Source organism: Bos indicus x Bos taurus, chromosome 27 (genome assembly GCF_003369695.1).
Source record: "Bos indicus x Bos taurus breed Angus x Brahman F1 hybrid chromosome 27, Bos_hybrid_MaternalHap_v2.0, whole genome shotgun sequence".
Taxonomy (NCBI): domain Eukaryota; kingdom Metazoa; phylum Chordata; class Mammalia; order Artiodactyla; family Bovidae; genus Bos; species Bos indicus x Bos taurus.
In genome coordinates this window covers 20085486-20109990 of record NC_040102.1, presented here as the reverse complement: position 1 = coordinate 20109990, position 24505 = coordinate 20085486, and the positions used below count along the sequence as shown (strand labels likewise).

Genomic DNA, 24505 nt, shown 5'->3' with positions numbered 1-24505 from the left:
TGGCATCTGGTCCCATCACTTCATGGCAAATAGATGGGGAAACAGTGGAAACAGTGTCAGACTATTTTTCTGGGCTCCAAAATCACTGCAGATGGTGACTGCAGCCATGAAATTAAAAGATGCTTACTCCTTGGAAGGAAAGTTATGACCAACCTAGATAGCATATTCAAAAGCAGAGACATTACTTTGCCAACAAAGGTCTGTAATTCTAGGTAAATGAATTCAATCCAGCAAATATTTATTTAGTCCCTACTTGCAGTACTGCAATTTAATTCTGATACTCACCGTCCAGAGTTAGCATCAGACCCCACAGATTTAAGGACCCAATCCCCCAAAAGATTGCCCCCATTTCAGATGCCAGCTGCTTTTCAAGGGATCCCAGACCACCCACACTTCTGACCAAGTGGCTACAAATTCAGATAGTTCCCACAACTTCCCTCAAGTTAAATAATTTGTTAGACCGACTCATAGAACTCAGAAACATTCTGTACTTCGATTTCCAATTTATAATTATCATTATAAGGGAACAAATCAAGGCCAGCCAAATGGAGAGACACACAAGGTGTAGGAGGGTTCCGAACACAGCTTCTGTGCTTTCTTCCTGAGGATCAGGGTATGGCCCCATCCTGGCACACCCATGTGTTTACAAACCTGAAAGCTCTTCTGAGCTTGGTGTCCAGAGTTTTTATTGGCGGTTTCATTGCATAGCTGCGCTTGATCAAATCATTGACCACACAAATGAATTCAATCTCCGTTTCTTCTCCTCTCTTCTTCCCTCCCCAGAGGTCAGGCTAGCTCACACCCCCAACCCTTGAGTCATGGGGTTGTTTTTGAAGGTCAGCCCCAATCCTGATTCTTCTCCTCAGCATAAACTTTGGTGTGGTCTAAGGATATGGAGTCTTTCTCCCAGAAACCAGGGACAAAAGCCAATCAAATTCTCTGTCTTCAATACTACTGCCTTTAAGAGACTAAGATAGGCACTGGGAGTGGGGAGAGAGAGTCCGAGCCTGAGCAGAAATACAAATTTTAATAAAATTTAAAAGTCCCTAAAATTGATATGAAAGAAGATCAATGTGTCAGTTGGATGATCTAGACCAGACAGAACTAAATTATTACAAAAATAAACTGCTTAGAGTGAGTAAGGATCTGGCCAGTCACTGATTAATTGTGTGATCCTGGGTAAGTTATTTATCTTAAGACACAGTAATATATGCATAATGAGAATTTTTAGAATTAAAAGAAGTGTGTATTAGGCTATTGTTAAGCACACAGAAAAAAAAAAAAAGCACACAGAAGAAACTCAAATAAAAGGTAGCTCTGATTTTTTGGTCTTAAATTTTTGCTGAGTAGAAGAAATGGAGTTTAATACATGGAAAGAGTTCAAAGGGAGAAAGAGAGGTAATATCAATATAATAGAGAGAGTATAAATGAAAGTGTATAAAGAATACTCAAAATACTTTTTAATCTCCTGTTTTAACAAAAATCTTTATGGATTTACTGTTGTTTAAACATTAAGCATCATTAGTCGTTGTGAATTCTGACCTCTGTGCCATTGCTATCCTAGTGAGACAGTACTCAGCATTGGTGGCATCTGTTACCTGCCGTGCGGAAATAACAGTATGAAGGAAGTGAGAGCAAGAACTCACAGATGGACTTCAGGGACTCTATAAATCCCCTAAAAATACCTCTCCTGCCTTTGGCATCCCAGAGATTCCCTATTTGTCTGCTAACTCAGCTCAGTAATGAAAAAGATGGTTTATAAATGTCACAGGGCTTTTTAAGGTACAACGACATTGGGAAAGGGGGGAAGATCCCTTGGAGGAGGGCACAGCAACCCACTCCAGTATTCTTGCCTGAGAATCCCATGGACAGCATTTTGATATACATGGGCTATGGTCCACAGGGTTGCAAAGAATTGGACACGACTGAAGTGACTTAGGACACACATCAGAAAGGATTCATCTAAAGTGTTTCTCAAACTTGTGTACATAAAAGTCATTCATAGATCTTGTTAAAAGTAGATTCTGGTTCGGTAGGTCTGGGATGGGATCTGAGATTGTGCATTTCTAACAAGCTGTCTGGCAAGGTAATGATGCCAGGGCCTTTTAGGGAACCACACTTTTTAAGTAGCAAAAATCAGATCTGGAAAAGAAGCACTTGCTAGAGTTTCGTTTGTTTTTCATTGTGTTACTTAGCAGACTAATTTTTTTTTTAATTTCAAATTATTTCAAGTTATCTTACCAAATCCTTAATAATTTTTCACAATTAACCTATTTATAATTTTCACTTAGTTGCTCTTAACACAAGTATGCACAATAAATACAAAATTGTTTTAGTATCTGAGCCATGAGTCAAATGTTTAAATTTTGCAAAATAGTCCCGCTTCTGCTTGATTAAAAAAAAAAAAAAGCTGACTAATCAGCAATTGGAGTGTGTATTCTTTACTGAATATTTAGGTTAAAATTAGGAAAAAATTTCAACAGTGACCGTAATAACTCAATAGCCTGTTTTCCCACTTCATCTGATGTCATCATTCTTTAAGTCACTATAAAATACTCTTCATTCTTTCCCAGTATAATCTGTCGCCCAGTTGCTTCATCTACCCCAGAATTGCCTAAATCCAAATGGGCTACAGAAAACAGACAGTATGTGAAACCTGCTGATCATATCTGACCTGCATTAGGTGGGCACCATTTCTAGGGCTTCCACGGAACCATCCTTTTCTAACTGGCCCCAGAACTTAAATTCAGTGTTTTATCTTAATTAGATTTCATATATACACATTTATAATATATATATATATATATATATATATATATATATGTGGTGGTGCTGGTGCCCAGTCATGTCCAACTCTTTGCAACCACATGGACTGTAGCCAGCCAGGCTCCTCTGTCCATGGGATTTTCCAGGCAAGAAAACTGGAATGTGTTGCCATTCCCTACTCCAGGGCAACTTCCCTACCCAGCAATCAAACCTGCGTCTTTTACATCTCCTGCATTGGCAGGTAGATTCATTACCACAGGCGCTACCTAGGAAGCCCTGCAGTCCCCCACAAAAGAAAAGTGGGAAAAGAGAAATAAGTGAAACAAAATTGGTAAAGTGTTAATAGCTGCTAAAGGTAGGAAGTAATTATATTATTCTCTCATAATGTCCACAACACAAAGTTAAAAAAAAAATGGTTTTGGTGTAAATTCAGTCTGTGCCTTATCTTACCAGTGATTTTTTAGGAGGTAGTTAAGGTTCTCCCCTAAAGAAAAATCTAGTCATTCCACTTAGCCTAAAGAGGTGCTGCTGCTGCTGCTAAGTCACTTCAGTCGTGTCCGACTCTGTGCGACCCCATAGACGGCAGCCCACTAGGCTCCCCCGTCCCTGGGATTCTCCAGGAAAGAACACTGTAGTGGGTTGCCATTTCCTTCTCCAATGCATGAAAGTGAAAAGTGAAAGTGAAGTCGCTCAGTTCTGTCTTAGTGACCCCATGGACTGCAGCCTACCAGGCTCCTCTGTCCATGGGATTTTCCAGGCAAGAGTACAAGAGTGGGTCACCATTGCCTTCTCTAAGGAAGCCCTGCTGCAGCTGCTGCTGCTAAGTCACTTCAGTCGTGTCCGACTCTGTGTGACCACATAGACGGCCTCCTACCAGGCTCCTCTGTCCCTGGGATTCTCCAGGCAAGAACACTGGAGTGGGTTGCCATTTCCTTCTCCAATGCATGAAAGTGAAAAGTGAAAGTGAAGTCGCTCAGTTGTTAGCAAACTCTTAGCAAACCTCATGGACTGCAGCCTACCAGGCTCCTCTGTCCATGGGATTTTCCAGGCAAGAGTACTATATATCCCCAATTAATACATTTATCTGAAATTTTTTGTAGCTCTAATTGAATTTAATGTAGCATCTTTATCACTCATTTTTACTTTTACACTTTTGGTCATTGGGTTTTACTGTTGAATGGACCACAGAGATAGTAGTATAAATACAGCCATTATCTGAGGTCTTCTAAGCAGAGAATTTTTTTTGCATTGGCATTTAAATATTTTTGGTCTATTTTATAAATAGTGGCTTACCTGTTTATCAGTATAATGATATATACTATGTTATATATTATGTTATATATGTGTTATGTTAATCAGTATAATGATACTTTATGTAACAGGAATTAAATCAAATGCTATCAGAAACACCACCAGTTTGGAAAGGATCATCAAAGCTATTTCGAAATCTTAAAGAAAAAGGTAAGTTAACTTTAGTATTTATGTATTTTAGTACTGACACTGTATTGCTTATACTATTTATACATGTATATTTTCCTCATGCTTAAATAATTTTACAGTTATATATGTGTCTGTGTACAGAGAGAAAAAAACTAAAAAGAAAAATACCAAAATATTAATAATGAATGTTTCTTGATAGTGAGGTTAAGGTTACTTTATTTATGATACATTATTCATATCTTCCAACAAAGTGAACTTTAACAGTTTAAAAAAACCCTTTTTTAACCATATTGAGAAGTATTATATCTACCTACAGAAAGCATTGTTCAGAAATACTGATTTCCAAATCTATTTTTTCTTCTTTCCGTTTACTTCCAGGGGATTACAGATTTTCTTAAATTTAATCAGTATGAAAAGCTTATTGGATATATCTTTTGGCTGTACAATTTGAGCATTTTTTAAAGACAAAACTCACTGCAAAATCCAATTGTTTCAACTTACTGTATTACCCACATCTATATAACTCATTAATTCATGTATGTCCTTGCAATCAAATTATATAGCTGTAATTGCAATTTTCTTTTACAGTGTACTTTTTATAAATATTTATAGTAGAAACTAATCAATATAATTTCTTTTAATCTTAGCAAGGAATGTTTCTTAGAAATATATATTTTTATATTCAAATACAAGAATATACAAAATAAAAATATAAAGCAATTATATAAACTTACCTTTTTCTTTTCTATCACTTTTAACCAATACTGGTTTGAAAATAATATATTTAACATGAAGATAAATACTTTAAAAGAGTAATTATAAATCATATATGTTTATCTAAGTAGAATTAGAAATTCAAATTGCTTGTACCTAGATCTCATGGACTCTGGATGGAGGAGACACCTTATCTTTAATTGTAGGCTTTTCATAACTAGGGTTTATACATCTTTGTGAAGTCTGGGCTACGATATCTTTAAAGTTCTTAGAAATTTTTTTCTGGAAGTTGTGTTAAAGATTGCCATTCAAATCTTAGAGTGGAATGATAGGATCAAGAAAGTTCAAAGCTCAGAAGAATGGGGTAAATTGGTGAATGTAAAAAGTATTTCCTTGATACCTCTCATGGGAAAATAAAATTGGATCAAATACAATCTAAGAAAGATAAATGGATGGAAGAAGGAAATTCTTTTTAGTTAAAGGGAGGCTTAAATCTGGAAGCTATAGGTTTAGGCAAGTCCTAATCCTACTTAAGTTGTGTGCAGATTTGTATATTTTTTTCAGGGAAGGTAATGTATTCAATGCTATCCCATAGAACTGTCTACAGTGGCTGGAATGTCCATATCCCTAGAGTCCATAGCCTTGAGTCAGTTGTGGCTATGAAGAACCTGAAATGGGGCTACTGTATCTGAGGAATTGAATTTTAAATTTTATTTACTTTTAATTATTTCTAAATTTAAGTAGCCCTGTGTGGTCAGTGGCTACCCTGTAGAACAGTGCAGATCTATGTCATAGTGATGGGATTATCAAGGTAATCCATGTACCCAAGTTTTAGAACCATTGGGTTAGGTAAAGTAAAGAGTTATAGTCTTGTTTTTTAATAAAGAGATTAGGTGGAAGAGGAATCTTTAAGTTTTTAGAGCTGTTGAAGACTAACTTACAAAGAATTCTATCAGCTTAAAATACAACCCAGCAAGAAAATGTTAGTTTTACCAAAATTTAATTGGTATGTAACATTTATGGAAACATGAATTACACAGACTTAGTTATAATAGCCAGCTGTAATGTATCAGGATATAGGAACTAAACACTGTGGTGCTTTTAAAGGAACTTCCCTTAGAATTTTTTAAATTGAACTTTTAAAGGAAACCTAGTTGGCATCTTTCTTATCCTCTTTTTCTAAAGATCACAAGTTTACTATATGCTTAGCATTTACTGTTATTTTATTTTTGACTCTGGGTGACCTTAAAACAAATTGAAAGATTAGTCTATGATTCTCCATTTTTGTAATTAAAAGCATGAATCTACAGTTCATGTTTAGTAGTATTTTCTCTTCTCCTTGACCATTTCTATTAAATTTTATCATGAGCTTCTCACTTTGTTTTTCTCTGCTGTGGATGACACCACCTCAAAAACTCCTTACTTCCAACAAGTGTCTACTGTAGTACTCATGATCAAGATACCTACTGTTAAGTAATCCTTCACTGAGGGGACTCTTGTGTTGATTATCAATTAAAAGATGTACAGCAGGCATTGAACTTCTTTTCACTAACTGGCATCTCTTGTGTATTCCCCCACATCAGTTAGAACAACAGTCAATGAGACTGGATTGTGGAGCTACAGAGCCCATTTCCAATTCTTTTTTTTTTTTTTTTTTTTTGAGGGATCCCTATGGAATCTAGGTATTGTATCTTTATACACATTGACCATTCCAGAATCTTTCTCCCATAACATTCATGGCAATCAACCAGAACTATGTCTATAGGTCACAATATTCTAGTATAAACAAAAGACGGGAATGCTTTCAGGCCTCCTAGCTCAGTGCCTTCACCTCTCCTGACAGACCGCCTGACAGTGCCTCCTCTTCTCTTTGTTCTGTAACAAAGAGGATAGCCTCAAAGAGCATCAGGTAAAGTGGAGTTTTAAGGTTCACGATCTGATCATTTTTATACTGTTTTACCAAACATGAGAACTGTCTCATATCTGGATAAGTATTATTGCCTTATTCCTGATTTTAATTTTCTCAGGATCTGCTTGGAAAATCAATTAAGCCATTAATTCTAGTTTTGGGTGTTATCATTCAAAAGCAAGAATTTGAGTAACAGAATGTATATTTTTATTTACTTAACAAACTCCTTTTAAAGTTTATAATTATGAGATTACAGAGAACTCAGGATGCAATATGCAGAAAGTGTAAGCCATTTAATTAAAATTAAAATTTCTTAGACTTAATAGAAGCATGAAATGTGTCAAGAATAATGAATGATAACTTAAAGGCAGAAAAGTAATAGCTATAGAGTTGTGTTTTTTGAATGCAATACAGCAGTCAAATCTCTAAGCAAGAATATCTAAATGTTTTATTTAAGGAGGTCTAAGATGTCATTAAGCACTTCACAGAGTTAACCATTTTCAACCTTCTAATCTTTAATTAGATTCATATATTGAAAGCTCTAGCAACACGTTTAAAATTTACAGCTATATGTAAATATTATTAATAATTTTGCTTTTGTGTCAATATATCTGGAAGCATTAATGTGAATTTTGTTTCTAAGAGGGCATATGAAACAAAGTAAAATTTATTTTTTTCCTTCTTTTGCTCTGATCTTATGGTAATAGTTTGGTCTCATTTAAAACAATATTTAGCATCTTCTTTAAAGTCTGAATTTTTTGTAACTATTACTTACAGCTATTATAAGAATAATATTTTACTTGATAAATATGAAAGAAATATTTTATATACAGCATAACTAATACTATTTTTCTTCTAGGTGTGATTTCTTACACAGAGTATCTTTTTCTTTTATGTATTTTAACAAGTAAGTGTACTCCTTAAATCTATTTCTGATGCAGTTTTCTTTCTCAAGCATAACCTTGGGAAATAAATCTTTTTTTAGATTCTCATACTTTGAAAATCAGTTTAGTTCTATCCACGCTGTCTTGCAAAATTCATGTCTAAATGCCAGTGGAAAATGCTAAGAATAGTACTGTCAAGTGTCAAAACCATAAATATGATTACGGCTTATGGTATAGTAATAAAATGCTCATAAATTAAGAATTTAATATCCTACATCAATCCTTGTGGTTTAATCTATGTGGGAGCCTAAAGGTAAGGACGGGTAATAATTTGTAAATTTTCTGCTACATTCATTCAAATCACATTTTCTGCAAGATTAGTGTGAAAGAATGAGTCTTTTAACTACTGAGTCTATCAGGAGACCCATCATACATCCTCCACCAGCTTCATTGTTCTGTTCTTTTCATATGCAGCAATTCTTTTGAAATATATGAAGAGTTTACTAAAGTGTTCAGTTAAGTTTCATTGCATTTAATGGGGGAACTTACACCCTGTAGTTCACTGTGCTCCAACCATCTATCTGACATTTTAAATCCCTGAAGTCTCATTTGTACTTTCTGTTCCTGCTACCATCAATGCTTTTCCTCAAGATCCTCCGAATAATAAAAATAATTCAGGTTTTCTTTGAAACATGAAAGCTTAGGGAAGCCCTACTTAACCACTCTCCTTAATATAGCTCCCTCTTCTACCTCTCCCTTTTTCTCCCTGTCCAGTGTTGTATTTTCTTCATAGCATGGAAACTACTTGAAAGTATTTGTTTATTGGTTTACATGTTTTTGTCTGTGTGGGTCCACAATAGCAAAGATTTTATCTTTTTCATTCATTTCTGTATTAAGAACAGTGTCAGGTGCATGGTAGCCTCTCAGAAACTAACTGGCAAATGAACACAAGAAAGTGACTATTGGAATTTCCAATTGTGGATATTTATGGAGATGTGTTGGAAAAAAGAACATCAATAAAACTGCATCATTAGAAACCAGTCTTAAAATTCCTGTACTTCTATGATTGGAAGATAACACAGCCACTGTTTTATTCTGAATTTAGTGATGGATAATGTTATGTTGGAGTTCTGTCACCGGAAGTTTGGGAAATGTGTTGTGTATGTGTGCACACATGTCTGTTTCAAAAATTACTGCCTTTTTTTTTTTTCCTTGCTTTTTTTCTCCTGGCTCAAAATCATTTAAAATGACTGAAGAAAAGTAAGTATTGTGCAGTTAATTATAATACTGCCTGAGGACGTTCCAGACTGGAAAGCCATGGATTTTGAGTCCAGTCAAGGATGAATGCCACCATGGAAATTAGAGGAGTGGGTGCCAAGGAGTATCTCAGAGACTTGTTCCAAAGTTATCTTGTTAGCTAGAACAACTTTGGATGCAAAATTAGAAGTTATAAGTCTCTGAACCAGCATAGTGGTAGGTACAAGTAAAACAAAACTGGTGAGGAAAATCACATGTTGAGTTTGGACAGGATTGGTTTTAGCATGTTAGAAAAAATCCCATATAGTGGTTTTTGCTTGCTACAGAAAAGTTAGGATATTTGAGTGCTGTGACTCTTAACACACACACACAAAAAAACCCAAAAAACATTATGGGTGTTATTTAATTATAATTTTTCAATTTAAACTCTTTTTCTAAGATGAGTTCTGAATTCCAAATGAAGTCACAGCACTCAAAGACCCTAACTTTTCTGTAATTATGGGTGTTGGTTGGGTCTTCCCTGGTAGCTCAGTGGGTAAAGAATCGGCTTGCAATGCAGGAGACCCCCGTTCAATTCCTGGGTCGGGAAGATCCTTTGGAAAAGGGATAGGCTACCCAATCCAGTATTCTTGGGCTTTCCTGGTGGGTCAGATGGTAAAGAATCTGCCTGCAATGTGAGAAATCTGGGTTCGATGCCTGGGTTGGGAAGATCCCCGCTGTGGGAGGGCATGGCAACCCACTCCCGTATTCTTGCCTGGAGAATCTCCATGGGCAGAGGAGCCTGGCGGGTTATAGTCCATGGGGTCGAAAAGAGTCGGACACAACTGAATGACTAAGCACACAGGAAGTGAGCTAGATAATCCATGTTAGCTGTCTATAGTTTCCCACCCCCCCCCACCTTTACTTTTTATTACTTTGACTTTATTTTCCCTTCCAAACAATGCTTGTGAGGACTTCTTTCTGTGTGTATCTTCAAGATCTTTTTAAAGCTTAAACCTTGGTCATTGGAAATGGTGTAACTTTTTATTTCTTCCTCAAGTGAGTGAGAATGAAAGTAAGTTTAGATTCCTAAAATACATGCAAAAAATGAACTTGCATAAAAAGCTTTCATTTCCATTATTTTCAGAGACAGCTATTACTGGTTAAGAAAGCAAGTCTATGTGCTTCGCTTTGCTGGGTTCACAATTTCAAAACACATAGTGGCAAATGTACCTGTGGGAGGTCCCTTTTTAAACTTTTTGCCAGTCATCTCAAAACAGGTCAAATGTTTTGAAAAAGGCATGTACACTGAGATCTGCTTTGAAGGATGCGTTCAAGTTTTCTTCTGTCCAAGCATTCTTCTTTTTGCTTTAGAAGTGGAAGGAGAAGAGGTATTGAATTTTATTATAATTTTCATACAATTACAGCAGTTCATAGTGTATGAAAGTCTTTCTCAGAAAAGCAGTTTTTCCTTGTATTTGGGGGAAATAAGGAATTAATTATTCAAGTCCTTTTTATTTTATATTTCTGTATTTGAAGCCTCTGGAAGTTCAGCCCCAAGTATGTAATCTCTCATGCCTGACTTTTTTGTGTGTGGGTCATTCTGTTATAATTTCCCCAGGATTTTAGGCTGGGCCATTGTGTTGTATTTTTTTTTTCTTCTGCTCTAACTAGCTGACATATTAAAAATATTTCAAATGTACTGAGATGATATTTTCTTTTCAAACAAACTGACAGACTTTGGAAAAGAAAGAATATTTATTTTTGGAAGGAAGGTAATCAGATTTTACTGTTAATGATATGCAGCAAGTATCACACAAGTAGATTTCAAGTGTATTATCAACTGTGTTACTAAGTGTGCTAATATATGAAGCAGAAGTATATATACTTACCTATAGCTTTTATTATAGTTAACTAATAGTAACATGTTGCTTTTAATTTCTTGGTTAAAGCATTTCTGCACAGAATATGAGTTGTTTACAACTAATGTGGATTTTGAACTTTGAAAACATTTTTCCATTTCACAAATACCCTGTTTTTGTCTGGCAGAGCCACATGCAGGTTTTAGAATAGCTTTCAACATGTTTGACACAGATGGCAATGAGATGGTGGATAAAAAGGAGTTTTTGGTGGTATGTATATTATTGGTTACATTTTATCAATACATATATTGCTTACTTATATTTTTTATGTTTTTGCATTATTTAGAATACCGCTGTAGAAAAAGGGCTCCGCTGGTGGCTCAAACAGTAAAGAATCCACCTGCAATGCCAGAGACTTGGGTCTGATCCCTGGGTTGGGAAGATCCTCTGGAGGAGGGCAACCCACTCCAGTATTCTTGCCTAGAGAATCCCCATGGACAGAGGAGCCTGGCAGGCTACAGTTCATGGGGTCGCAAAGAGTCAGACACGACTGAGTGACTAAGCACAGCACATTGTTGAAAAAAGAGTAAAAGTATTATGCTTTTACCTTAATACAGTATATTATACTCATGTACTTTATTTTGAATTATTTTTACACTATATAAATCTATTCAGTGTATAAAGATGATTATAGGGCTTCTGAGGTGGCTCAGTGATAAAGAATCCACCTGTCAGTGCAGGAGACACAGGTTTGATCCCTGGGTGGGAAGATCCCCTGGAGAAGGAAATGGCAACTCACTGTGGTATTCTTGCCTGAAAAATCCCATGGACAGAGGAACCTAGTGGTTACAGTCCATAGGATCTCAAGAGAGTCATCCATGATTTAGTGACTGAGCACACACACACATGAAGATGATTATAATTGTTTACACATATTCTGGAGGTTTGAAATGTATATTTTCCACGGAGTGAGAGACAGGCAATCCTGGGCTGTTACACACACCCAGACCCTGTCATATCAGCCACCCAGCCATAGGCAGCTCTTTGCCTGCCTGTGGAAACTTCCCTTCCTTTTCTTTAAAGGATTTACAATATTTTTTTTCTCTTCCACTCATTCCTGCCTTGTATTCCAGTCTTAGCCCATTCTCCCATTGCCTTCCCTTGTCTTTGACCAAGGGCTGATAAGCGTGTTCTTGGTATTTGTCTTTCAGGCTTTCTTACCTGACTGGTCCCATGTTGGTGCTGGTCTGGCAGCATCATCAGCTACTCACTCATCTTAACCACCCTCTCCTTCTGGAATTTCTCTCTTTTTACCCATGTATCCTATATCTATGTCTGTGGCAAAATGCCTTTTCTGATTTTCTCCAAAACAGAGATTAACATTGGTTTACTCCTCCCAGTAACAAGGTCTAGCTTTAGCCTTTTTGTGCAACTCAATATTTACCTCTACTCTCTTAGCAAAAAGAGAAGCAGAAAATAACATAAATAGCCATTTCATTTTCTGTTTTTCCTTTGTAACAAGCCAATAAAAATCCCTTGGAAAACCTCTTAGATAGCTTAGTATTTTCTTCAGAGGCTGGAGCACAGAAGAGAAATTATGAAATCATTCTTTCCCATGGTAGGAAAGAGGCGAGAGGGAAATCCTCACCAGAACAAATTAGCAGCTGCTCAAAAGGAAGCAGGGAACTAATTACTGGGATCTGTCAAAAGGCTTCTGTGTAGCCCTTGGCCAAGTACAGCCCCTGAGCAAGTCTGGGGAGCTGGGCCCACCAAGGATCCCTTACTGTAGTGCTGCTCACGATGGTGCGGAGGTGGGGAGTTTCGTTGCAGTAGAGAGACGTTGCTAACATCCTAAGATGGGCAGACTTAGTTCACTAGAGCTCTGTCATGATAGTGTTCAGCTGTACTTTAGGACTTTAAGAATGGGCCTTGTAATTGAAACAGCCTTCAACAGACTTTCTATGGAAACACGGCCAAGTTCCACCCCACTGTCTTAAAGGTTCCCTTTTGGAACTCAGTGCATTGGAAGCTGCCTGTGTAGATGTGTGTGGGACTCCTGTCTGTTTGTGGAGGTGGGAGGTAAAACATTCTTGTAGAATTTCAGTTTGTTTCTACTCTACACTCTTAAAAAAGTTGCTCTTCCTTTAAAGCAATGGTCTACTCTGCAGTGGCCATACTGTTTTATTGTTTGTTGTTGTTTGTAAATGGCTAAGGGCTTCCAAGGTGGTGCTAGTGGTAAAGAACCCACCTGCCAATGCAGGAGATGTAAGAGACTAGGGTTCAATCCTGGGTTGGTGAGATCCCCTGCAGGAGGAAATGGCAACCCACTCCAGTATTCTTGCCTGGAGAATCCCATGGATAGAGGAGTCTGGCATGTTGCAGTCCATAGCATCGCACAGAGTTGCACATGACTGAAGTGACTTAGCACGCACGCACATCAACAGCTAGGAGTTCCTAAAAGCAGAGGTGGAGTTGGGCAGAGTTACTTGTAGACTTGTAAAATAGATTTGTAAAATCTATGATCCTCCTGCCTGTTTATAAAGCGAATATTAATAATGCTTGCTAAAAAGAAAAACTTTTCATTAAGATAAAGTATGGAATATATGTGTTAATAAAATAATTTACTGTTTGTACTGTAGTTTTAAATTGTTATTATATATCTTGGGAGAGAATACATTTTGAATTTCAGCTCTAGCCATACTAAGTGAAGTAAAAGAATTGAGATAGCGGTTCAAATTACACAGACAAGAACAGGGACCTCACCAGAAAACTGAGATAAAGATAAAATTAAGCTTCCATGTGTAAAAGAAGATTTTAAACAGGAAATAATGCCATGTATAACAGAGTATGTGTGCTCAGTTGCTGTGTCTGACTCTTTTCTGACCCCATGGACTGTAGCCCACCAGGCTCCTCTGTTCATGAAATTTCCCAGGCAGGAATACTGGAACAGGCAATGTGCTTGTGCTAAGTAATTACTTGTAATGTCTACTCTGCACAACATTATTTGTATAAGACCTATCAATTATATCTCAGTAAAGCTAGAGGAAAAAAATATCTCAGTAAAGCTAGAGGAAAAAAATGTATCTCAGTAAAGCTAGAGGAAAAAATATATCTCAGTAAAGCTAGAGGAAAAAAAATATTGCTTTAAGGTAAGAAATTATTCATATTCCCCATATAGAAAACAAGCCTTAAATGATTAGAGTAACTTGCTCAAAAGGTTAGACATGCAGAGCCCATGTTCCTACCATTACCTGAAAGAGACCTTAGAGGTCATTCAGTCCATCTTCAGTTCATGTATGAGCAAATTGGAGCCCAGTGAGGACCTGTCCCCCATCCATGAAACTGGTTTATGACAGAAGATGGGCTCAAGCCTAGACCCCTGACTTCTGGTCCAGTGTCCTTTATTCCTCAGTAGGCTTCATCTCTTTTTATGTATATGCCACAGGCTCCATGTCTTTGTGTCTTAGCAATAAAGTTAAACTGTAGGAGATACTATCATAAAGTAAAACTATATGCTGGACCTAAAACTTTTTCTTAGGAAAAAAACTGGTATCAGAAAATGTATTCATACTAGTTTTAATGTTCTTGGTGTATATGAAGCTAATTATTTTCTTTGTTCTTAGAATATATCTTGCATGGGGTATTAGATAGGTTCCCAGAAACTCTTATCAGGTGTTTGATTTTTGATTGGTTTTCTTTTCAGCTTCAAGAAATATTCAGGAAAAAAAATGAAAAGAGAGAAACTAAAGGAGATGAAGAAAAGCGTGCAATGCTGGTAAGAATAATTTATAATGGTTTCAGGTGGGTTTTCTAGGTAAGAATTATTTTATTCATGTTGAGAAATAGTAATTAAAGCCTGTAACTTTGGATCTGTCTGTTTCTTGAAAACTTTCTAAAGTTCTTATGTGGAAAAACTTCAGTATTTATATGCTTTGATATCAATATTTATATCAAGTATTGATATTAAACATGTGTATCCATAACCATGTTCATTAAATCATTTTCATCCATATTGTTGTTATCCATGAGATTTGAAGGGTATATCATATAATAGGTTAATACAGATCATTATGCATATAAAAATTTAAAGGTGAATTGCAAAGATTTAATTATACATGTGAGTAAATTTAGTGGTACTATAATAATATGAACATTGAAGCAAAAACAAGGAAATAATATGTTTCTTTGCATTCATAGAAAGATGTATTATAGATTCTTCTTCTGGGAAGAGTAATGTTTCATTTCACTTTGAAGGTAGAGTTAAGCAACATTTCCCTCCATTTTCCTTCTAGTTTTCTTTTTGCTTGTCCCAAGTAAATATTTCAGCCTGACAACATCCTAGGTTCACTTAATAAAAATAACAGACAGGTACTAAGACTTTAGTATGAGGCATTATATTAGACGCTTTGCATGCATTTTCTCTTTTAATCTACCAAACAGTTCTGTTATTATCTATAGTTATAGATGAGAAAACTGACACTTGGAAAGGTTAGTATCTTGTCCAAAATTCCCTAACTATTAAATGCCAAAGCCAAGATTTGAACCCATGGCTGGCCAACTCCAAACCCATACTTCTACCCACTGTATCATATTTCTTCCTCTGGTACTTAGAGAGTAGAAACATGGTGAATTTTGCTAGTATGTAATTGATAATTGTTCCATTTGCAAATTAGTGGCCCTGTGAAATAGTTTAATTGGTTTATCTGGAAATCAAATAATTAACTTCAAAGAGTTGCAACACTTTTTATTTTTTTCACTGTTACAACCATATATATTAGGTTTTTTAAAACATGGGTTATCTGTAGCAGATGGGTGTCATTTTCATCCCAGTAGATTTACAAAGTGTGTATTTATATTAATAAAAGCAGATTATCAGGATTATGAATGTGTATTATTTCTCAGAATATTTGACTATGGTATATTTATCAGTATTTTTTTAACCTCCCCAATAGATTAAATTATGGAAGACACTTGTAGAAGACACTCTCTACTGATAATATACTAAAAGAGTAAACAATTATTTTAACTTTCATGGATTGCCAATGATTGACTGGATAGGCAAGTTGTTGATAAAATATCATTTAGGAGGTTGAATTATGTTAATAAATCTTTTGGTATACCTCAATGATAAAGTAGATAGTGTTTCAATGAATACACACTTAATTGTTTGTTTATTTATACTAATTCCAGAAAAGACTTATGGATCTTCCAGTAAAGTAACAATCCTATTCTAATCAGTAACCTTTACTAAAATACCTAAGTGAGTAACAAAGGGAGAGAGGAAAGGGAATAATAATAGCAGTCAACCCACATTGGGAAAAGCTACCATGTCAGCACAAAAGCTTCATTGCATCCCAGGTGAAGTAAATTTAATACCGATGATATAATGCAAATAAGTTCATAACAGTAATACGGTAAAACTTTATTAACTTGGATTATTTAGGGAAAGTCTATCTGAATTATGAAATCTAAATTATATCAGTATACCCTAAATTGGGTTATTTTATATGAACGTACGTAGATCAGTGAAACATTATCTAGCAAATACATGGGGAAGGAGACTTAAAGAACAGATAAAAATAACTTTTAAGTATTCTATCACTTACTTATATGGAAATGAATGTTGCTAAAGACACTGATCTCCATAGGTATCCCAGAGGTGTTTATCTTACAGTTCAATTAATGCTCCTGGAATCTCACTTATAGAATTTAGCTATCCAAACTATTTCTTAAAACAATCCAGAAATAATCTTTAGTGCAGCTTCTGAACTAAGCAACACTCTAGGACAATACAGTGCTCTTCAAATATTTTATTGTGTTTTACAATAATAGTAATAATTAGTGGTAACATTGTTAATAGCTGTCACATTTTAACAATGTGAACTGTCACATTTTAAACAATGCATATCTGAACTGATGAGATTTTTGAGTTTTGAAACAACTGAAATTTAGCTTATGGTGAAAATATATAGATTATGTTAGACATTGTAGGAGTCAGATTTTTCAAGTTTTGACTTTTAGCTCTGCCATTCATTACCTCTGTGACCTTGAACTAGGTCCTTAAATTTTTCTGTGCCTCAGTTTCTTCATTTGTACAAGAATAGGAGTAATGAGCACATATGATGATTATGGGGGTTAAATGAGTTAAACTGTGTATCCACTTAACAGGGTTTGAAATATAATAAATACTCAAAAAGATTAGCTAATTGTGAAACATGAAATTCTCTTTTAATTAGTAGAATATTTTAAACTGAATAGTACATCCCCAAATCAAAAATTAGGCAAGACTAAATTTTAAAATATTTACATATCAAAATGAACTCCTTCAGAAGAGAGAAATGAGCATAATATTTCTTGGGACACTTACTATGTGCTAAGGTCTGTACTATCTCCATTATACATGTTACTCTCATTTAGTCCTCATTACATTTCTCTCAGGTAAGTCTTCACACCTTTGCACAGAAGAGAAAACCATCTCAGAGAGGTTCATTAAGTTGCCTGGGTCCATGGCACTAATAGGCGCTGAACTGTATTCCAGCATAGGTCTCATGCCATCCCCACCGCCATGCTGCTGCATCCAGGTCTGCCCCTCATCGCACATGGAATTGCTGAAGCATGTCTCAGGAAAACTGCGTACTTCGGAGTACCATGTTTAATTCAAACCAATAGTTCCATCAAAAAGTTATAATGAAAGTGGTTGAAATGAGCACACGTTCACTTAATGTTTAATTATACGAGATTTAAAAAACTTTGCTACTCATCTTTAACATTTATCCCACTTGTACTGTGTGCGTGCTCTATAGAGAATGTAGCATAATGATTTGCCCTTCCTAATTGATTATTTTGTCGTCTTTTTCTTTTTTTTCTTTTGCTATACTTGGGTTCATTCTGAAATGTGACACTTCATTTGGCCCTTTGTGCTCTATGTCAGCGTCTTCAACTTTATGGATACCATTCTCCTACTAATAGTGTATGTACAACCCTTTAAATGTTCTTTATGTAAATAGCCCTCACCTGTTATACTTGACAATGCTATTTCTTTTATAAAGCCAGATCTACTATCGAGACTGTTTAGGAATTGATTGAATATAATAATGTGAAACCAAGCCCCCAGTTTTTATTTCCTTCCTGGATTTTTAAGAAAATTATAAATTTACAGAGCAATTCTTTCTCTTTAGCTTTAGATTAAAATAAGGTGAAGGTGAGTGAACAAGAACCCAAAACTCTGGTAGAGTAATTGACCTTTTATATTTTTCAGTGGTATTTGAAGAGTTAAGTACAATTTATGGAGCAGATTCTCAGGCTATGCTCCTGCAGGACACAGGTATTTTAAGAGCTAGATCTCTCCATCTGATGTACAGTCTTGTCTTAATTCTAATACCAAAGATATTAATGGATAAACTTGTGCTAGTTCTCAGTATTTCTCCCCATTTTTCTTCCTAAAACTTTTGATGCCTGCCTACTGCCTTTGGTCTCTACAAAAGTCTTGTACAAGATGGCACTTGATATGTTCAATATATCACTGTATCATGTTGTTTCTCAAAGAGGATTATGATCTTCAAACTCGTCTTTTCCTGAAAAAGTTGGGAGTTCTTGCAAATGATCTTCCAGATGTATTCTCATGCTACGCTTTCGTTCTTTTCTTTCTCCCAGAAAGTCATAGCTTATGGATTAGCCCAGTTGCTACACAACTGAGAATAGGCCATGGTCTCTTCTAAATGTAAAAGGCACAGTCCGTTTGATTTTCCCTGGCATCCTTAAGTCACTTAGACGGAGCCCTCAAATTATACAAATCCACCTGAGAGAAACTCTCGAATTTACAGTGAGCTACTCAGTATTGTCCTACTGAAAGGTTCCATTATAGTGTAGACTCTAGCTGTGTGCCTCCTGAAATTGATATTTAATAAAAATTCCAAACTATAAAAACTAATTCTCTTTGAGACTCAAGTATACACTAAAGGCTGATGCAGCATAAAATAAATGTAAAATATCTAAGTCATAAGGAATGGACCTAGAATGGGTTGGAAAACAAGCCAAGTCCATGGGAATCTTATGACTGACTGGTTGTTTTGATTCCTTACAAGATACTTTAAAATTTTTCTGCAAAATTCACTGTTTTCCGTGGAATAAAGCCTACTGTTCTCTTAAAAATTTTTAAAGATTCCTGTTAATTATTTCAAAAATAGAATGTGAAAGATGGAAATCTCAGAGATTCTAATGCCACATGCCCTATGAAGCTTAAAATTTGTTAATAATAATTATGACTTTGTTATTTATTTTTCTAATCTGTCATTGCATGGGCCATTTTTCCAACTGTGGCAATTTATATACTTCCTTTAAACTCATAAATAATTTTCGTATAAGAGACAAGCATTTTTTTTAAATAATACATTTCAGAGTAGTATTGTTAAAAGGAAACAGGTACTAATATGGTTCTAGTTTAAGCCACATAAACAAATTGTAGTTACTTAGACATTAAGAGAAAAATAGTATAATGTTATGAATTAGCTGGCAATTATTTGCTAGTTTCCAGAACTGTAGATCAACTGGAGTGATAAAGTATCTAATTTGAGTGTAGTTCATGGAACTAATTATAACCTCAGATTCTACCTTTAGGAATAGGTTCTTTCAGGAAATGCAGTACCTCTGGATTTTACTATTACAGATTGAAGTTCTGTGGTGTCTGCAGTAGCCAGTTCCAAAATTCAATCATTCTTATGGTAGATTTTGCCTCTACTCTGTCAGATTATCCCTTCCTACAGTGTAAGATTGAACATGCTCCTTTATTTTCTAGAAGACAGTTACATTATAGCCTTCTTTGTTCCAAACAACCCTACTTCTTTTCATATTTCTTATATAGTCAACTCTTGATTATCTTATTATGGTGAAAAGAAATGTAAAACATCCAGAAGAACAAGTAAGGCAAACATGAAGTCAATAATGCAAAGTCAAGGCATGACTTTGACATGCCTTACATTTGGCAAATTTTTAAAGATTATTATCCAGATTTCATTGGAGTCCAAAAATGTACCAGTTATAATTTTTTAACACGGATTGAACTTGTTTTATGAACTAAAACAGTGCCAATATTCATAAATGATCTTTGTTTGAAAATAATGTATATTCTCCAACTTGGGGTACAGGGTTGTAATATATGCATGATCAAACATATTAAGTATGTGTTTTAAATCTCTATCATTACTAATTTTTTGTCCACTTGTTTGGTCAAATAGTGTGTTAAATTACACATTCCTATGTTAGACTTAATAATTTCTACCTGTAATTCCAGTTTTATTTTATATATTTCTAAGCCTTGTTATTGCCTCTATAGGAATATATTTAGATCACTTAAATCATCTTAGCAAATTAAATCTTTAATTAAATACTATCCCTAGATCTCTAGAAATGTGTTTGTGTTAAAAATCTATTTTAGTTGTCAAATATACTACCTTTTATTTTTAACATATGACTTTTCCCTTTTTGTGTTTTTTACTATCTATTTTTGCCTCTAGTAATGATGAAGCTTTCCTTGATTTTTTTCTAAATATATATTTTAGTTTGGAAATTTACTGCTGATAGAATGTAAATATCAAATAAAAAATAATAGAAGTTTACTATATAATATAGATCAAGAAATTAAACATGCCCCAAGAAGCCCCTCCATATATCTCCAGTCATAATCCTTCTGGAAAAGATAATCACAATCATGACCTTTATGTCAGTCACTGCTTTGTCATTTTACAACCTTTTTATGTATCTTAAATGATACAGTTTGGTTTTGCCCACTTTTGATCTTCAATTAAATAAGATCATATTATATGAGTTTTTTTGTGTCTTGCTTCTTTGACTCATTATCATGATTGTCAGCTTCATCTATGTTATTGAATCTAATGAATGGTTCTAGTTCATTCATTTTTATTACTATAAGCTGCTAAGTCGCTTCAGTCGTGTCCAACTCTGTGCAACCCCATAGACGGCAGCCCACCAGGATCCCCCATCCCTGGGATTCTCTAGGCAAGAACACTGGAATGGGTTGCCATTTCCTTTTCCAATGCATGAAAGTGAAGAGTGAAAGTGAAGTCACTCAGTCGTGTCCAACTCTTTGAGACCCCATGGACTGCAGCCTACCAGGTTCCTCCGTCCATGGGATTTTCCAGGCAAGAGTACTGGAGTGGGGTGTGCCATCACCTTCTCCAATTACTATAAGCAACAGTGCTCAAATGTTTTGGTCTCAGGACCCCTCTACATTGTTGAAGATTATTGAGAATCCAAAGAAGTTTTGTTCATATTTTGGATATATTTATCTATATTTACCATATTAGAAATTAAAACTCAGAAATTTTAAGGTAGTTATTCATATATTTAAAAATAATAAAAACTCACGTTATCCTAAACATTTTTTATGAAAAATAACTTCAAAAATGTAATGAGAAAAGTAGTATTTTTACATTTGTTTCAAATCTCTAACACTTGACTTAATAGAAGACAGCCAGTTTCTCTTAGATGCTTCTGTATTCAATCTGTTCAGTATATTGTTTGGGCAACAAATACTATCAGTTGTTTCCCTTGAAGCGACAGGCTCACTGGGTTCATTTTCCAAAAAGATGTCTTCCATATACCAAGGTCTAAATAACCATAGTTTGTTTTACCAGGTGTTCTTTCAAGTAAAAATGATGGTTCATGAAAAAAGTGGTTAATTTACCTTGCAACACAAATCACCACCTGGATGTTTTTTCTCAAGACAACCATAGTACTTCATTAGCAGAAGTGCTTTATGCTTGCTTCCCTTCACACTGAATGTTAAAAAGATGTGTGCTCAAAGATCAAATTAACAAAATTATGAGTTCTATTCTTCAGCAAGTATATTCTTAAGTGAATTTTATTTTAATGTGAGTATATGAAACTGAGAATGTGACAGTTTCTGAAAAATGTAATGACTTTGGCCTTTGGTCCCACTGCTGTCATTGTACTAAGGCTTCAGAAATTTTACCCACCATTGCTTTTGTACCTGAAAATATAGTACAAAAGGCAGATAGTGTCTTTAAGATGCTTTAAGGTACATCTGTATTATATTTTGTCTAGTTTTTTCAATTGTTCTCAGTGAGAAGATTGGCATTGTTTTCTCGCTTTTCATTACTAGAAGCCTGGTTTATCATTTTCAACCTATTTTTTCCCTTATATTTTGGATATGTCTTTTTTTAAGTGTATCTTGTGTACTTTATTGGTTTCTTTTTTCTGGGTAGATAACATGGGCTTTTTAATTGGAAATTCAGTTTATATTACTGTGATGACTAACTTATTTGGATTTACTTTAGCCATTCTGTATACTGTTTTTTTCTCCTTTCTTCATTTGTATTTATACAAACTGGATTTATTTTTAGTTTAGAAGACATTCATTGTATTTCTTTTCTTTATGTAGTTATTCTTGATAATTTAGTAAATATACTTAAAATAATAAAGTCTTAGATTGGACTGTATCTTTATTCTCTTTCTCAAAAATAGAGTTTAAAATTTCTTTAGTACCATTCTTTCTGCTCCTGGCATGTGTACTTAAAACAATAATGTCTACCCTTGTATTTTATAATCCACCAAGTTAGACTTTTAAAATATGTATCAGCCATGTTTGTTTCAAATTACTTATATATTTGCTATTCTTTTCTCAGTAATTACCTCTTTAATTTCTCCCTTCTTAAATCTCATAATCTTATACTCACAAAGTATATCCCCAAGTGATGATCTTCTGATAATTTTTTTAAAACCCTCTCTCAGGAAATCTCTTTATTCCGCCCTTATTTTTTTTCCAGTTTATTGAGATATAATTGACATATAACATGGTATCAGTTTACGATGTATAACATAATTTGATATATATATTTATCACAAAATAATCACCATAGTAAGTCTAGTTGACATCTGTCCCATCACATAGTTACAATTTTTTTCCCTTGTGATGAAAACTAAGATGTATTGTCTTAGCAGCTTCCTGTACACTGTAGAGTATTGTTAACTGTAGTTGCCAGGCTGTATGTTGATTACATCCCCAAGACTGACTTACCTTATTCCTGGTAGATTGCACCTTTTCACCACCGTCACCCAGTTCCCTGCCACCTCCAGCCACTTGCCTCTGGCAAACACCAGTCTCTTCCGTTTCTGTGGATTTGTTTGTTTGTTTTAATTGAGACATAATTTGCATATAGTATTATATTAGCTTCAGGTGTATAATTATTTGATATATGTATACATGCCATTATTTTGAAAGATAATTTTACTAGGTATATTATTATAGATTGACATGTGTTCTCAGCAAATTGTGATGTCATTCTAGTCTTCTGGCTTCTGTTGTTGAAATTAAAAAGTCCGCTCTGGGTCTAATTATTCTTTTGTAGTTAATCTGTTTTCTTTCTGGGTGCTTTTAATGTTCTCTTTGCCTTTGCTATTCTACAGTTTTCTTACAATCTATCTTTCTGCTTTTACTTATCATGAAATTTATTGGGCTTCTCAAATATGAGGATTGTTTGCTTTCATTATTTCTTGAATGTTTACTGCCAGTGTCTCTCTGAATGTTTCCTCCCTCCCATTTTCTCAACTGTGACTTTCTAGAGCTTTCATAGATATTCATGTTTTATGTCTGTCAACTCCTCTTTAATTTGCCACATTGTTTCTTTTCACACTGCATTCTGTATAGTTCATTCATATTACCTTTACAGCTAGATTTTCTCTCTAGCTGTATATAATTCAGTTCAGTTAAATTTCAGTGATTCATTTTTCATTTCTAGAAGTTTTACTTTTTCTAATCAGCCTAATAATTTTCAGTAGTCTGTTTTTCCTAAAAAATCCTGTCACATGCAACTTCATATTCTTTAAATTTATTAAGCTTATTTTGTATTCCATATTTAATCATTTCAACATCTGAAATCTGCAGCTCTGGTTCTATTGTTTGTTTTTTTCTGCTAGTTCCTACTTGTGATGACTTATGTTCTTTCATGGAAGGGCATGGCAACCCACTCCAGTATTCTTGCCTGGAGAATCCTACAGACAGAGGAGCCTGGCAGGCTACAAGTCCATGGTGTTGCAAAGAGTCTGATATGACTGAAGTGACTTAGCACACACACACGATCTCAAATTATGAGCATGTATTTGTTGGAATGTGTCTGTGGTGATTCTTGAAGGCCTGGGTTAAGGGTGTGTGTTTTCCAGGAAGACTTGTGTGTGGGTGTATTTCTGTGATACACTGCAGAGACCTGCAGTCCCGTGTGACTTTAAATTACAGTTCTCAGATTATGGTGTCTCAGGGCACAGTTGTTGTATTGGCCCAAATTATAAAGATGTAATTTTCTTTTCTTTGTTTCTATTTTTCTGTGTGTTTTCTGTGTGTTCCTGTGTGTTCTATGTTTCTGTGTGTTTTTAAATATCACTAGTAGCAAAGACAGTTTCCTGCCCAATTCTATGGGCTGCTGTTTTGGGATTTTTTCCCCTCTAGTTTGCCTAATCTCTGGGTATAACCTTTTTCAAATATACTATATATATAGTTTATTTGCCTATCTGGACATGAACAACCTTAGGACACCACTGTTCTGCTTCCCACAGTGGTATATTCTCATCTCTAAATCAGTCTTTTTTCCCTCTAACCACCTTTTTTCTTCCTTTCTTCTGTCCTCCCATTCTCCCTTATTTTGTTTCTTTCCTTCTTTCCT

At 35.0% G+C, this 24505-nt stretch overlaps 1 protein-coding gene across 4 annotated transcripts in view; it reads left to right on the top strand.

The window, feature by feature from the left end:
- MICU3 (mitochondrial calcium uptake family member 3) overlaps nucleotides 1-24505 on the top strand; it is a 77996-nt gene that overhangs the window by 34221 nt on the left and 19270 nt on the right. For 2 of the 4 annotated variants that reach the window (XM_027529594.1, XM_027529593.1), the window contains exons 4-8: nucleotides 4149-4227; nucleotides 7689-7736; nucleotides 10999-11081; nucleotides 14515-14586; nucleotides 17743-17781. In XM_027529594.1, the coding sequence (XP_027385395.1) occupies nucleotides 4149-4227; nucleotides 7689-7736; nucleotides 10999-11081; nucleotides 14515-14586; nucleotides 17743-17781 (321 nt within the window). The remainder of the gene's footprint in view (nucleotides 1-4148; nucleotides 4228-7688; nucleotides 7737-10998; nucleotides 11082-14514; nucleotides 14587-17742; nucleotides 17782-24505) is intronic. The other 2 variants (XM_027529596.1, XM_027529595.1) reach the window with 2 other exon arrangements.